Raw genomic sequence first — 14,656 nt, forward strand, 5'->3', positions numbered from 1 at the left:
CAAGCACGACAACTATGACCAGGACAACACCAACGACCCCGACAGGGACAACCACGATAACCAAACGGACTCCTCCAACCAGACGACGTGCCGCTGGCCGCAAATGAGCCGATGCTGCTGACCCACCGTTACTGGCCGCTAGTACGGCACGATTTTAGCAACTAGCGCGTAACTGTGCTTCGGAAGGTTTTATTTATTCAAACAGTATTTACGTTTGATGTTTTAATAAGACAATTTTTTGTCCGGATCACTGCAGGAAAACTTGAGCGTCTTGCTGTTATTATCTAACGCCCTTGATCATTAATTCCATAAACGATTATACGATTATATTAAATTTTAGTCTTGTGTCTAAGGACTGAAAAATTGGTATTTACTAAAGGCTTGGTGTGACTTTGAAGAAGAAAGAAGTTAGTTCCGTTCTGTTGATTAAATATTTTGGAAGTTCATCCTGTACATTTGGGAAGTTCATCCTTGGTGTACGGAAGCCGCGTTGCGACTTTCGTACAGCAAGTGTACTAATGAATATTACTGTATGTATATTTGTTGCATAAGTAAACGCGATCGCTTACATCGTTCCTCGTTGATGGAGTACATCTCCTGTGCAAAGTCGACGGAGGCGGATCCGTTGGGGAAAGGAGCGGCGCAGTTAACGGGCACGAAGACGTCATCCTTGGATACATTGGAATTAGCCCAGGAAGCGTACTGGATCTCGTACACTTCCCCTTCGCCAGCGCCGCGCTTTAAACCGTTGACCGCCCACCACTGGCGGAACCACTGGTATTCGCAGCCGCAGTGCAGTCGCGACAGGTACTCCCGCACGCGATCCTCGTAAAGGTCACTAGCTCGCCAACCGCCCTCGAGCGTCAACAAGCGCAACGCGGGAAGGTCTGTGAAAGTGCCGGCTTCCAAGGAACGCAGCGTGGAATTGACGAACTGGATCAGTCGGAGCTTGGCGGAATACCAGAAATCGCCGCGTCGCACGTCCAGATCGAAACATTCGGCCGCTGTGAACTCCAGCAAATTCGGGAAACGCAGTTTGGACAGTTTGCTGGTGGCGCGCAGAGAACGACAGTGACTCAGCCGGAATGCCACGATTAATTCCCGCACCGGCGAGAGGTTGTCAAAGGTCACCGCCTCCCCGTCAAAGAGGTCAATGCGGACCGCCTTGAGGGGCGGCTTGGATAGAGACAGGGCCAACTGATGTACTTCGCGTGGTTTGACTTGTTTGTCGCATTTCAAGAGCAGGCCTTGTTGCTCGCTGCAGTTGTGGGCGGAGAACCCCGGCGGGCGGCAATTGGCCGTAAACTGCCGCATGCACTGGTCCCGCGTCATCAGCTGTGTCGCAAAGAGCGGGAAGGCCACGAACACTCCGCTAGGCGGTCGTTGTGCGTCATCTTCCACTGTCGACACCGATTTGTAATTAGGCCCTTTTTCGGCGGACGTGGAATATACTAGGTGCGCCAGGATGATGCACTGAATAAGGCCTGTCTTACACAGCATTCCCTTCGATGCCGTTTCTGAAATCAGTTTGCAAAAAAAAAGCTGCTTGCGATTTACGACACCAGCCAAAGCAGAAGTGGTTATGTGCGAATGCATGCCAAATGTTGGTTGGTTGCGGTAGCTGGTCAGCGCAATGCCTGCATGAGCTGCTGCTCAGGCGCCTTCCGGCAAAATTTTTTTAATGCGTTCTGTAAAGAATCAAGCACCGGTGTACCAATACAACATAATGTAACTACGTTAGCATGATTTCGCGTTATAACAAGTACGACCTGTAACTGCCATGCAGCGATGCCTTACGTATACGATGCATCCGGGTGCTAGCGATAAAAATTGGGCGACCGTTTCAGTACGGGAGTGGACCAATGCCGAAGAAGCGCAGAACAATATAGCCTAGGGTCAGTAGAGAAAAGAGATGCCAAAAACCAAACCGAACCGTTTGTAACCGCGGTTAAAACCGGTTCGGTTCGGTTTGGATGCCCCATTTGCAAGTCACAGTTTATCGGTTAACCGAACCGTTTTGAGTCGGTTAAAGCGGCTGTGGAGTAAAGTCGAGTTTCTCGTCTAACCGCACCGAACCGGTCAGACCGTTAGCATCTCTTGGGGTGATTACGTGTCGTTGCAGAAGAGTACTAGTAGAGCGTTTGTACTCTAATTTCGCATACGAAGCACTCGTTTGTACCCGTTTCGCATACGAAGCATCAGCCCGCATGAGCAGCGCCGTTCAGTGCGCGACTACTTACTGCCGGACGCTGCATGGTCGTTTTTTCTAATACGTCTATGTTATCATTTGCTGGGCCTTTTTCTGCATCCGACTGTCTCAGCAGTTAACTCATTCATCTCCGTAGCTGTACGAGTAGTCTTATACACATAGCAGAATACATGACTTTTCCACGTGTGAAAATAAAGGTGAGTGGCAGATGCTTTTGTGTGGTGTTACTAGTATTTGTCTGTAACAAGAGCGGTTCCATTCCGAAAGCACCCAGATACAGTAGAACTTTTAACCGTTCTCTAACAAAGGGCCCCGGCCGGACACATAAGGATTTAAAAATTCATAGAAACGCTGTATTTCGTCAAACCTTAACCTATGACGGTAGAATTGTTATTCTATCTTGTCTTAATAAAGCCAGCCGATATTTGACCAAGGGCCAGGGCTGTGGATGATATGAGAGATTTCGGGCCGTATTTCGACCCTTCAGCCGCAGTTGTCGGTATTTGTTAACCCGTGCCAAAAAAACAAAATAATAGACCATAAAACCGTTTCTCGTAGCACAGAAAATGTGTGCCGTGAAACTAAATAGTACGCGAGCAATAAAACGGGAAAACTCTTGTCCAGAATACGAATTACTCGAGAGCGTTTCAGTTGCTCTTCCAGCCAGCAACTGTTTCCATCCAAACGGTTTTCATACCAACGTGTACAAATCGTTTGGCAACAACATGCAGTAATTCGATGCCAAAATAATGTGTATGACAGTGCGCTAAAGGGAAAGTTTGTGTGCGCGTCCCGGAATTTGGCACCATACACCAGGTCACTTCGCTTAACGTACAATCAGACGGACGTGGACGGTGTGACGCATGTTAGTCGTTAAGCTGCATTCTGCAGTGGAGAACAAAAGGTCATCTCCTGCGCAATTAAGAAAGCGCTCAGATTGTGCGTCGTGCCGGCTGCAGAATATCCTGCGACATGCTTGATTGGGCCACTTTTGACCTTCTCGTGGGCTGTCGTCTGCACCAGCGGGTGACGTGATCAGACAGGCGGTGTGACCGTTAACCGGATCGTCTTCCGCTGCTTGTGCTACTCGTCCCTTGTCACATCCGAACAACAATTTCACATCAAAGTCGTCATTTCCGCTTCAAAGTCTCCGTTTTGGCTGTCTTTCGAGATACAGCGGAGAACGTTGCGCATTAAAGTTACTAAATAATTACGGGAAAATTAATAATAATTTCACCGTCCATGCAGACAGATTGTCGTTAGTGAAATTTAGCGATGTTGCTGCTTTTAAATATTTAATCACCGTTTGCACTAACAAAACGCATAACAGTTTCCAATTGTTACCATGAATTAAAAATTAATTGCCGGCGGTTATTAAAACAAAATTACTTTACTGCCTGATTATGTAATTATGTACCGTGTGTACAGTGTTGTAGCTATTCACGATCAGTAATCCTCCACAACTTCGCGTTTCTGTAAAGAATAGGGATCGTCTCGTACAGAGTACACGCAGCGCTTGTTCTCACGCATAATCCCCGGCGACATAATCGTTCTACTTTAACTGTTTAAACTACGCTAGTTAAACCAGGAATTTCTCCCGCTGATTCAGGTATCGGATTCACCGGCGCATCAGCATCCCAAATGCATCACCCAAATAACACTGTAATTCGCCGGTGTGACGCTGTCAGCGGAATCCGATCCTATCAGCGCAGCCAACGCACCGGAAATTGCGCGCGTCCCGCGCGATTACTTTGGATAAAAACCGGGCAACCGCCATGATGCCATCCCGAGCAAACCATTATAATGTCGGCCGCCGCAGGAATCCCGCCGCATTTCCCAGTCGGCTGTCAGACGATTTGTCCATTATAATTTTTGACAGGTTTTCAGCCGTCAGTATGAATAATGTAGTTTGCCGGTTTTTGAGAAATTCTCTTCCGCAGTTTGTGGGTATTTTCGTTAATTCTGTAAATTTATTTATGATGAACGATCATTACCATTTTTATTAGAATTACAATCTTCGGGTGTATTTCGGTTTCATTTATCTCCATTTCTTCTTATTTCTTGCTCGATTTAGCGCTTTTTGTACCGTCTTAAACTTCGCCAGATTTTGTTCTTATTTATTGCGGCGATAATTTACGTCACCTTAATTTTTACAATTTTCGCAAGTTGCTGAATTTCCGTATTTTTTGTTGTCTCGTCAAATATTTCCCAATAAATTTTCATTTGTTATCGAACGTGATTTTTATATAGAATGGCGCCTTCATTGCATATATTTTTTTAGAAATCATTTCTCAGTGGAAAATTGGAAATTCATATTTTTATGTTCATATTAAATATTTTCTTTTTGTGTTTTATCATTACTAAGAAAATTTTAATTACTGAGAAAATTAAATTTTAAATTACTAGCAGTGAAAAATAATTATTTACGTTTGAAAATGAACGTCAGCATCGCCATGAACGCCACCCACTTAGTGGGCCCGCCCACCTGGCACCCCATGCAGATCTGCGAACTGGCCGCGTGCCTCATCGGCAGCGTATCCAACCTGGTGATCGCCGTGGTCCTCCTGCTGGACAAGCACCTCCACACCCCCTTCACCGTCTACCTCTTGCTCCTCCTCACCTCCAACCTCCTGCAGGCCTCCGTCTTCTACCCGCTGGACATCATCAGCCATTTATACAGCCACGCCTGGTGGCTGGGCGAACGGGCCTGTGACCTTTTCAACTACTTCATCTTCGTCTTCGGCGGGGTGTTGATGCAGTCGCACGCGCTGATCACCTTCAACCGTCTATGGGCCATCACCTTCCCGCTGTCTTACCGCAACTACCACAGCACGCGGGTGGCGCTGCTGTTGTGCGGGGGCTGTGTGGCGTATGTTCATTTAGTGTGCCTGCCGGGGGTGGTTATTGATGCGTTGTATTATCGGCCGCCGGTGGACCGGTTTAAACTGTGTAGTCTGGATATCGGGCGGCAGTTCCCGTGGGCGGTGGCCTCGGAGGTAAGCAGTATTTATTTAAGTATTATTGTTTTTATAATTTTTAATTTTAATAATATTATCTCTGCAGCAGGAAGCAGATAAAAATGTAGGACAACAACGGTTCAGAGGCGTATAGTACAGAGGCGTATAGTATTAACGCGTACTGGCGCAGGCAAGCACTTCTCTGTTCGAACCCGGTGCCGGCAATTTATGCGCATTGGATGTGTTTCTGTTGCACGCTGTTTATTGATTTTATTATTCAGTTTTTGGAACTGCGGACCGGCTGGCGGATTTTAAATCTTTTTTCCGGCATCGTAATAATATTATTATTTTTATTTTGCCATTTTAGGCCTCGTCCCGAATTCAAAGCGAATCTCGTTGCGATACAGCAACTCCACCTCGCGAGGTGGCTTCGCGTACCGTATCTGTAGGCGTGGCCACTGCATACAGCCACCTCGTGCGGTTGAGCAACCGTACCATAGCGAGATTCGCTTTGAATTCGGGACGAGGCCTTAGTTATTGTTTCTATTCTAAAGGCGAGAGAACTCCTTTAACAAAGATAACTTTATTAGGCAATCGGGAATTTTTTTGTTTGTTGTTGCAAATAATTTCGAAATACGTATTAGTGGTAATTTGCAAATAATTTTCAAAAATTTTAATATGGTAATAATTCTGGAAAAATGATTAATTAGAAGTTCCGAGATTTTGAAAATTTTACGTATTAATGATTGATTAATTTTTCGAGATGAAAGTTAGCCATCCTAGGAATTGAATTCTAGTGATTCAGTTCTGAAGTCACACGGCACCAACAAGCTATGGGCAGATTAACATAGTGTTTTTTTTTATCTTCATTAGGTAATCATCTACATCGCCCCGATTGTCTTCGTGGTGGGCGCCTATCCCTTCCTCTTCCACAAACAGCACCAGCGCAAAGGCGCCGTCCACGGCTCCAAACAGGACTCGGTGATGGATTCCAAGGTCACCGGCGCGCACCCGGCCCGCAAGGAGCATTCGCACGGGTTCGTCGTGCTGACGTTATCCTCGGTGGGGATCATGGTATCCTTCGCGCCGGGGCAGATCGTGGCGCTGCTGATGCTTGCCGGTGTGGGCGGGGATCTGCGACAAGCCTCGCTGGTCACGGCGATCCTGGCATTGATCCAGCCGGCGCTGGATCCCATCTTCTTCGTCCTGTGTTTGAAGGATCTACGCTTGGCGATTGTGCGTATCGCCCGCAGCTGTGTGGATCGTGTCTTGATGCGATAAAACCTTGGCGCGGTGAGGTTCAACCGTGGGAGAATGTTTCCGCCAACCTCGGCTCGCTACTCCTGTTCTGCGCAAATAAATATTATGTGGACCAAAAAATACAGCAAAATGCGATGGGAAAGCTTTCCGTGAACTTTAGCGCGCTACTAAATGTGGCGTAATCAACGCAAGCTTATGACTCGTGCTTACTGGGAATTCCTCGTTCACGAGCGATATTGACAAGACTCGATCCCAATCACGAAGGGGATTAAATTTCCTTAATGCGCAAATATAGCTGGACCAAAATTTCTCGCAAAACTCCGCGCCGCGATGGAGTATCACCGTGGGAAAGGTTTTCCACCACACCCTCGGCTCGCTACTGAACGATGGATAGACTTTATTGTGCGAAAATATTTGGACCAAAATTATATTGATAATTTATTATAATTATTGGAATATTCGTACGCCGCTGCGAGGAATTACCGTGGGAACGTTGTCCCGCCAGCCTCGGCGCGCTACTATATTTCGGCTAAATTTGCCGTCAGCGCGTTGAGCGTGTGTATCACGCGATGGCTGATTGGAATTTCCGAGTGGCTGGCGATTTTTGAGCATTGCCGGGCACTTGAGAAATATGCCGGCACCGGCGATTTTTTCATGCGATGATGACGATGGAATTTCCGCTTTCATAAAATATTGCCAGGCTTCCTTGTCAGCGGCATTTGTTACGAGGAGAACGGAGCGTAGAAAAGGTCAAACGCGGACGTGGAATTATTGTCACGGATTTCTTTGTTTTCCTTCCAATCTCGCCATGGCCAAGTTTTTCACTTGGATTCTTGTCCTTGTCTTCGCTGTCGGTAAGCTCGCAGAAGCTATCAAATATTAATTAATTATTTCTATGTACTCTGCTCCGACTTATTTAAAAATGATTATATTTATTTATTTATTTAAAAGCATGATTTTTCAAAAATTCTGCATATTTTTTATCTAAACTTGTAACCACACTATTTTTTAATAGAAGCCGGAAATTGAACCGTAATAATGCGCAGCTTGCAGGTTTAGAAAATTTCAGCGACGAATTAAATTAGAAAATAACAATAATATTACGATTATTTCAACGAGTATTCTTACCAGTATTATATTTTGCTTTGCTGTTATAATTATGTCTGCTAGGCGCAGTTAAAAATTCTGCATTACAATTTTTTTAAAATTTTTTTTAACAATTTTCTAAATTTATTTTTTTACATTTTTATTTATATTTTTCCTTATCGTTTCAGATGTTTGTTGTACGTATCGGGAGATGTAAAATGTTGTGAATTGTCTATAGGTTTGTTGGTGGCCGACGCGGACGCCAGCCGTCGTCGTGAATCGAACCGCCGCCTGAGCCGCGAGAAGCGCGACAGCCGCTTCGCCGTCCACGAGCAGCCGGCGGCCGCGCGTTTCGTGCGCGACACCGCCGACGGCCAGCCGGTGGAGCAGCAGGGCAGTCTGCGCTGGTGGCCCTGGTAGAAACGCCTCATCCACATCCGCAGCATATCCGCCGACGTTCATCCTTCCTCTCTAATTATTGCCGTATATATCCGACATCTTTTCACAAATGTTAGATTTTTTTGTTGAGATACTGCAGTAATGCTGGTCTTTATTGTTCAGCATAATAAAGTATTTATTATAAAAAAGCTTCATACCACACACAGATATTTAAAATGCTGTTCCTGTACCGTAAAAAATACTTGCATGCTCCGCTTTATGTATGTAATCCGTGATTAAAACTATTATCGAATTGTTATTTGCAGCGCTGAATGCCAAGTCGGGTACATGTCAAAAATAAAAAATACATAATAAAAAACGATCAAATAAAATATATCAGGAATATTAAGGCATTACGGCGCATCCGCATAACAAATATGTAAATTGTAATATTTTCCTGTCATTTATCTGACACAGAAGGATTACGTATTAAAATAAATTTCGTTATAAAAATAAATTTCGTTTAAAATAAATTACGTATTAAAATAAATACATTAAAATTTTTCGTTTTCGAGTCATGAATTGTTTACATTACTGGTTCTGAAGAGGTGCACATAGGCGGCGTAATCAGATGATATAAATAAATTCGTCAAATTCGGTCTTCCAACTTGAAACAAATGCGCGCCTTGACTGGCGTATCGTAAAACTTTACCGTATTATGGGTACTTCGAATAATAATTGTGAACACCGGTTTAAAAATGGCAAGATCTGCAAACTTTTTCGTGATAAATTATACCCTTCGCCGCATCGCGCAGTAAGGTTTGATATCACACACAAAATAACGCTGACCAGTCCCGTTATGAAATTCAATTCACCCAGCGGCTAAAATCATCTGACGTTTTTTTTTTCTGATCAGCGTTTTCACATGACACTGCGTCAAATAAATTATTCTAATAAATAAAATAATTTTCCTTTGATTTGCCAATAATCAGGATATGTATATTAAAAACAGCGTTTTAATGGCGATGGTGATGGTGGCTATGATGATGCGACTGCTGTCCGCTGGCCTCCGCTTGACCGTTTTGTCCGCTGCTGGCTTTAATCGCGCCCGCTTAAACAGCCGCATCAAGCCGATATCAGTCTGGCCGTAGCCGGTGTTGCCGGTGTTGGTCTGGCGCTTGGAGCGCCCGGCGAAGACGATGTGGCCGTTGAGCTGGTTGGCCTCTTCCGGTTCCGCCTGGCGACGCCGACGTCCCTTCCCGGCCACCGGCGTCCCCACGAAGACGCTCATCATCTGGCCGGCCGAGCGCGTTTCCCCGGCGCGGTTCGATTTGTTCTGGCTGGCCGGCGCCGTCGTCGTCTTGCGGCCGGCCGGTTTCCGCGAGGAAGTTGTGCCACCGGCCGCCAACTCCACCACTAACGCCAGAGAATGCCGTTTGTTATTTTTAATTATTTTTACGCTATTGAAAATAACTGCTAGGCTTTTTAACTAACAGAATCGATTAAAATTAGTTTTTTTTTCTATTTATTCATTTTGCAATTTTCTTGGAAGTTTTTATCAATGATAAGACTGATGCCAGAAAATGCTGTCTATTATTTTAATTTTTCACTATTTTTTTCTATTATTTTAATCATTCCTGTCTATTATGTTAATTTTTAATTTTAAAAATAATTATTACCGTTTTTAATTCAAGCAAAATACTATTTTATTCACTTATTTCGCAATGCTTCATTAGTTTATGGTTAATGATAAAATTATTCATTTGAGAAAAAAAGAAAAATTCATAGTATTATAACAAAAAACTAATTAAAAATTTTAACGGTGGAACTTTAATAAATTTATTACAGATATACATTTTTCAATTTTTTTGTTTTGCTGTCTTTAACAGATTCTTGATAAATGATGAAATCGTAAACAAGAGATCAAAAACATTTCATATTTTAATAAAAAAACATACATCAAAAATTTGAAACGTGGAAATTCTTATTGAATATAACATATTTTACGAAAGTTTATAATGTCCATTTTTTCGTTATTGAATTTGTGTTGTTTTATGGATTCGCAATAAATTAGCAAAAACATGAGCAATTTTAAAAAAAAACGAAGAGCATAAAGTATAATGACAAACCAAAAGGTAACAAAATTTTGAAAGTTAAATTAATTTCGCCACACAGTTGTACTTACCGGCAATGATCACTACAACGCATGCGAATAATTTCAGCGAAACCATTTTACTTTTCGTATAATGTTCAATTCACTATACTGGATCACTATAATTCTGTGAAACAGCGACTGTATCGATCGCCGAATGATCTTCGACCAACACATCAGCCGCGATTTTTGTTGGAAAAGTGTACTTCGTTAATTATGCATTATTTCTCGAAATTCCATTAAATAACGCTGTGCAGGCTTTATTGCAAACCGCTTCGCCTGTCAAATTTCCCTGTCTTATTTTCCGCGGAGAAAAATGCGAAGACTGTTGAAAACTGCTTCGTAACTGTATCGCCGTTAAAACGACACATTTAACGTGGCGAAGCTGATTTACATTTGCACCATGTGAGCACTTTGCCGGCAGTGACAAATTGACTTAAATAATGTCCATCGGAAAATCCGGGAATATCGTTTATAAGCGAATCGATACACCGGATAATGTTGCATGGAAAAAACATGCGATACCGGCAAAACCAACAAATCTCCATATATACGCAAAACAAACACACGCGTGCAGCGAAAAGTTTGTTATCCGAAAAACCGACAAGAAACGGTACAATCAAAGACACTTTTACAAAACTCGAGAATGCCTTTTCTCTTTAGTACTGTAATTACCGGGAAAGGTCACTTTTTTTATAAGCATAAACGCGGGTACCGACCATAATGCGATCTTATGTCACAAACTGATTTTTAAACTACATTTTTATTGATTTTAGTTTATATTGCGTTTTTGTATAGTTCATTTTTTTTTATTTATTTTTGTTTAATTGCTTTTTGTTTACATTGTAAAGGTAATGATTTTGTTGAAGCATACACGCGACTTTAACTTGGAAACGGAATTTTTAACTACATTTTTTATTGTCTCTGGACTTAGTTTGAAATTGTTTTTTTAAACGGTTTTTACTTACTTTTGTTAAATTTTTTTTATTTGCAGGTAAAAATTCGCACTTTTTATAGAAGTATTTTAAGTTGTTTATACATGATAGTATTGTTTTGATTGCGGTTTGTTTAGTTTGTTTGTCATATCTAGGTACCGTATATTTGCCTGTAAAGGTCACCGTCTTCTAGTTGCTCATATATGCGGCTGCGCTGCAGTATACAGATACGTTTAATTCGTCAATTTGTTTTGAGATGTTTAACTGAAACTGGCATTGCACGTAACGGTAACCGATGCAATGTCCCCATGTCTTAATTGCGGGCAAAGGTCATCGCTTTTTATTTGCATATATGCAGCGCCACGTTCGCCGCCCTGATTTTCTCCCTTAATTGCTTAATTTAATTTACACCACACGATGAACGTGACGGTATCGAACGAATCACTGGAATTCAGCCTGGTCAACATCAGTCTGTCGCACTCCTTCCTCCGCGCCTGGTTCGGACTGACCGTCAGCCTGAGTATCATCAGCAGTTTTCTCTGCATCCTCCTCATCGCCAGCATCGTCCTGACGCAGCACAAATGGCGGAAGGGAGCCACCGTCCTCATCGTGCACCTCCTGTGCCTGGATCTGTTCGCCTGCGCCGTGACCTTTCCCGCGGTGACCATCGACGTCTTCCTCATGTTCAACGGACGCGTGCTGCATTCGCTGTGTCCACTGGACGCCTTCCTGCCCATCGCGGTGTGGTATACGAACTGCTGGGCGACCGCGCTGCTGGCGCTCAACCGCTTTGTCGCCATCCTCTTCCCCAGTTTCTACCGGTAATTATTTAACAAGCACTAATTATTTAACAATTATTTAACGAATTACCGGCGATTATTTGATAATTATTACGATTAACAACGATTATTTTTGGTAACGATTACCTTTATTAAATTGACGGTTTAAATTCACTTGCTACAGTGTACAGCTAGTATCTGGAGCTCAAACATTCTTCTAATCCTTACAAAATTTTTTTGTTTCGAAATTCTTACAATAACCCAAGTTTTCAATAATACAACAAAATTATTCTGCTTCTTTTAAAATGCATTTTGACATAATTATTTTGAAAACTGGAGTTCATGGTAAATCAATGCAGTTAAATAAGATAACAATTAAAAAGCACATGAAGGTACGATTAACGATATAATATGTGCCGATTATAATCTTACTTTCCGTACATTTAAAAAGTATTTTCATTAATAAATCTTTTGTCGATAAATAAATCAATAATCGTATTTACTCTGTAATACTGTATTTAGTTTTGATTACCAATTGATTATTAAATGTCATGATATATCAACTGCCATTGCTAAAATACTTGATGTTTGTGTCTCATCAAAACGTTCTCACATTTTCTATATAAGAAATATGCTATTTTGTCTGGTAACAAATAAGAAAACCATTAAATTACAAAAAAATTTTATATGATTATATTTGCCATGTATGAAGACTGAAACTAAAAATAATTCAATTATTTAATAAATTGTTTCTCTGTAATTATATTTTGAAACGATACCCAATTCTTGATCGGTGAGTAATAATTACACTTTTGACCTGAATAATTAGTGTGTGACCTTTCACTTCCGTCAGGCACTGACCACTAACATTACTGTACTCTCGGCTCAATATGTCCCGGTTTTGTAAAGTATAGCCAGTCAAGCACTGTACGCGGTTCAAAAAATTCGCTGAATCAGGTGAACATAAATCCACCAATGAGCGTGATTGACTGTAATACTCGTCAATGTAACGGCTAACGATCGGTTTTCGAGCGCGTTGAACAGTAACGGTTCAGTTTTTTTTCGTCAGATATCACAGTTTAAACTTCAGTTTCTTAAATCCGTTCCACGACGACAATAATGAATTTTATTTCGCAATGTCGAAACGAGTTCAGAAAACTAATTAAAATTTAAATCAAAACAAAATCAAATTTGGGACTTTAAGAAAAAAGAATAAGTCTGGCTTTCCAAAGAACCGTCTGATTGCGATTACTGGAGTACCCAAAGAAGGGTTCGAGCTGTTCAGACGGTTCATTAGGCCTAAAAGACCGAACTCATTGAATTACGTGACGTCCCTATAGTGTTGCATGGAAAGACTATACAAAACGGAGACATCGTGAGTCGAGAGTACTGTAACATCCGTTATTGAACAGCAATTCATAAGTCTTATATGCAAACGAGCATTTTTCAAATAGGTAAACATTATTATTAAAACATTCATTCGTTTGGCTAAGTTTTGCGTGACCTTTCATTTCCGGCAGGTACCTGACGACCCGCCGCGCCTTAATGCTGACCATGTTGACCAGCTGGCTGATCGGCAGCAGCGCCTACGCCCCGGCGCTCTTCGGCGTGGGCGCCCGCTTCGTCGTCCGACCTCCGTACAATCTGTGCACGGTGGTGCCCTTCCACGACCACGCCTGGTACGCCATGGTCAGCGTGGGCCTGGGGGTGCCGGTGATCCTCGAGGGCACCGCCTACCTGGTTCTCTTCATCGTATTAACCAGCCGCCCCGCGGGGGTCGACAGCCAGGCGGCGGGCGGGGAGCGGGCGAAGAAGCGGCTGCGGCGCAAGATCAACGTGGCGCGCATGCTGTGTCTGTCGTATCTGTCCTGTCTGGTCTGTTATGCGGTGGTGCCGCTGCTGACCGGCATGTTCGGGGTCAACGCCGCCGGGGAGAGTATGGAGATTGGATTGCTGGCCGTGACGCTGGAGCTGTTTGGCTATATGATCGCGCCGGTAATTTCTTCAGTAAATACGAAATTAATGATACATACGTACTGATTTCTTACACAGTAAACGGAAAATTAAAAAAAGAAAATTAAAATTAGTATATTATGTACTGTTAATAGTAAGGAATAAATTAGCGAATTGTATCAATAAAAATATTTAATAAATTAGATGTATTACCTACACGACGAAAAATGAATGAAAATTATTAATAAATAGTTCAGAAAGTATTCGATACAACCAATAAATGAATACGAAGAAAATTAAATTAATAATTTTCACCAACGCAGCTTTATTGTATGTGAGCCTGCTGGTCGATTTAAGAAGGTCACTTCGCTCTGAAGTAAACTTTCCTACGTATGTGTACGATTATGGTTATTCAGCTACCTACGAGTACATACTGTCGAGCTTTGTTTACATGGAATACTTCAGAAATGTTTTATAATATTATATTTTTTCAGTCATATAATTCTTTTATAAAATAGTCAGAATGAAATTAATTGACCTTATTACTGGCGTCTATATAATCAAATACCTAGTATTCAATGTATTAATATTTTGGTGTATTAATATGAGGAATATATAAATCTATCTAACGAGCCGGGTGCTGTATCTCAGTATCTATATAGATGGTGTATCTGGCGTTGAACGAGGAATACCGGCGCGGTGCCCGGCGTATTCTATGCGGCCGATTGCGCGGGATGCGCGTGGCAGATGCCGAACTCTTCACCATCACCAACGAAAACACCGCCAAAACCCGCGTCGATCCCGACACTTTATAACCGGCACACAATCCTTCCCCAGTTTCTAATCAGAATAATTCGCCAATTAATTGCGAATAAATCTATCACTTATCGGCAATTTATGGAACATACCATTCAATAAAAATCCCAGAGTGATTCTGTAACAATGGT

At 42.4% G+C, this 14,656-nt stretch overlaps 3 protein-coding genes across 3 annotated transcripts; 2 read left to right on the top strand and 1 right to left on the bottom strand.

Moving 5' to 3' along the window:
- Positions 1-4,644: 4,644 nt before the first annotated feature.
- LOC129587955 (olfactory receptor 1-like) lies at positions 4,645-6,495 on the top strand. Its single transcript, XM_055481934.1, has 2 exons — positions 4,645-5,205; positions 6,040-6,495. Exons 1-2 carry the CDS (start codon positions 4,645-4,647, stop codon positions 6,445-6,447), a joined length of 969 nt encoding a protein of 322 aa, XP_055337909.1. The 3' UTR covers positions 6,448-6,495.
- Positions 6,496-8,679: 2,184 nt separating this feature from the next.
- Positions 8,680-10,227, bottom strand: LOC129588000 (uncharacterized). Its single transcript, XM_055481992.1, has 2 exons — positions 10,076-10,227; positions 8,680-9,306 (listed from the first exon to the last, which is right to left on the bottom strand). Exons 1-2 carry the CDS (start codon positions 10,119-10,121, stop codon positions 8,879-8,881), a joined length of 474 nt encoding a protein of 157 aa, XP_055337967.1. The 5' UTR covers positions 10,122-10,227; the 3' UTR covers positions 8,680-8,878.
- A 1,004-nt stretch (positions 10,228-11,231) lies between these two features.
- On the top strand, positions 11,232-14,524 carry LOC129587956 (rhodopsin-like). The gene is made up of 3 exons (XM_055481935.1): positions 11,232-11,798; positions 13,277-13,751; positions 14,372-14,524. The coding sequence occupies exons 1-3, from the start codon at positions 11,395-11,397 to the stop codon at positions 14,522-14,524; spliced, it is 1,032 nt and encodes a 343-aa protein (XP_055337910.1). The 5' UTR covers positions 11,232-11,394.
- The last annotated feature ends 132 nt before the right edge of the window (positions 14,525-14,656 follow it).

Source organism: Paramacrobiotus metropolitanus, unplaced genomic scaffold, assembly GCF_019649055.1.
Source record: "Paramacrobiotus metropolitanus isolate TYO unplaced genomic scaffold, Prichtersi_v1.0 Parri_scaffold0000027, whole genome shotgun sequence".
Taxonomy (NCBI): Eukaryota; Metazoa; Tardigrada; class Eutardigrada; order Parachela; family Macrobiotidae; genus Paramacrobiotus; species Paramacrobiotus metropolitanus.

Excerpts from the sequence above, each read along its gene's own strand:
- LOC129587955 (XM_055481934.1), top strand. The coding sequence starts at position 4,645 with ATGAACGTCAGCATCGCCATGAACGCCACCCACTTAGTGGGCCCGCCC. Across the intron at positions 5,206-6,039 it reads CGTGGGCGGTGGCCTCGGAG|GTAATCATCTACATCGCCCC; the intron begins GTAAGCAGTATT and ends TATCTTCATTAG.
- LOC129588000 (XM_055481992.1), bottom strand. The coding sequence starts at position 10,121 with ATGGTTTCGCTGAAATTATTCGCATGCGTTGTAGTGATCATTGCCG. Across the intron at positions 9,307-10,075 it reads CGTTGTAGTGATCATTGCCG|TGGTGGAGTTGGCGGCCGGT; the intron begins GTAAGTACAACT and ends CTCTGGCGTTAG.
- LOC129587956 (XM_055481935.1), top strand. The coding sequence starts at position 11,395 with ATGAACGTGACGGTATCGAACGAATCACTGGAATTCAGCCTGGTCAAC. Across the intron at positions 11,799-13,276 it reads CTCTTCCCCAGTTTCTACCG|GTACCTGACGACCCGCCGCG; the intron begins GTAATTATTTAA and ends CATTTCCGGCAG. Across the intron at positions 13,752-14,371 it reads TTGGCTATATGATCGCGCCG|ATGGTGTATCTGGCGTTGAA; the intron begins GTAATTTCTTCA and ends GTATCTATATAG.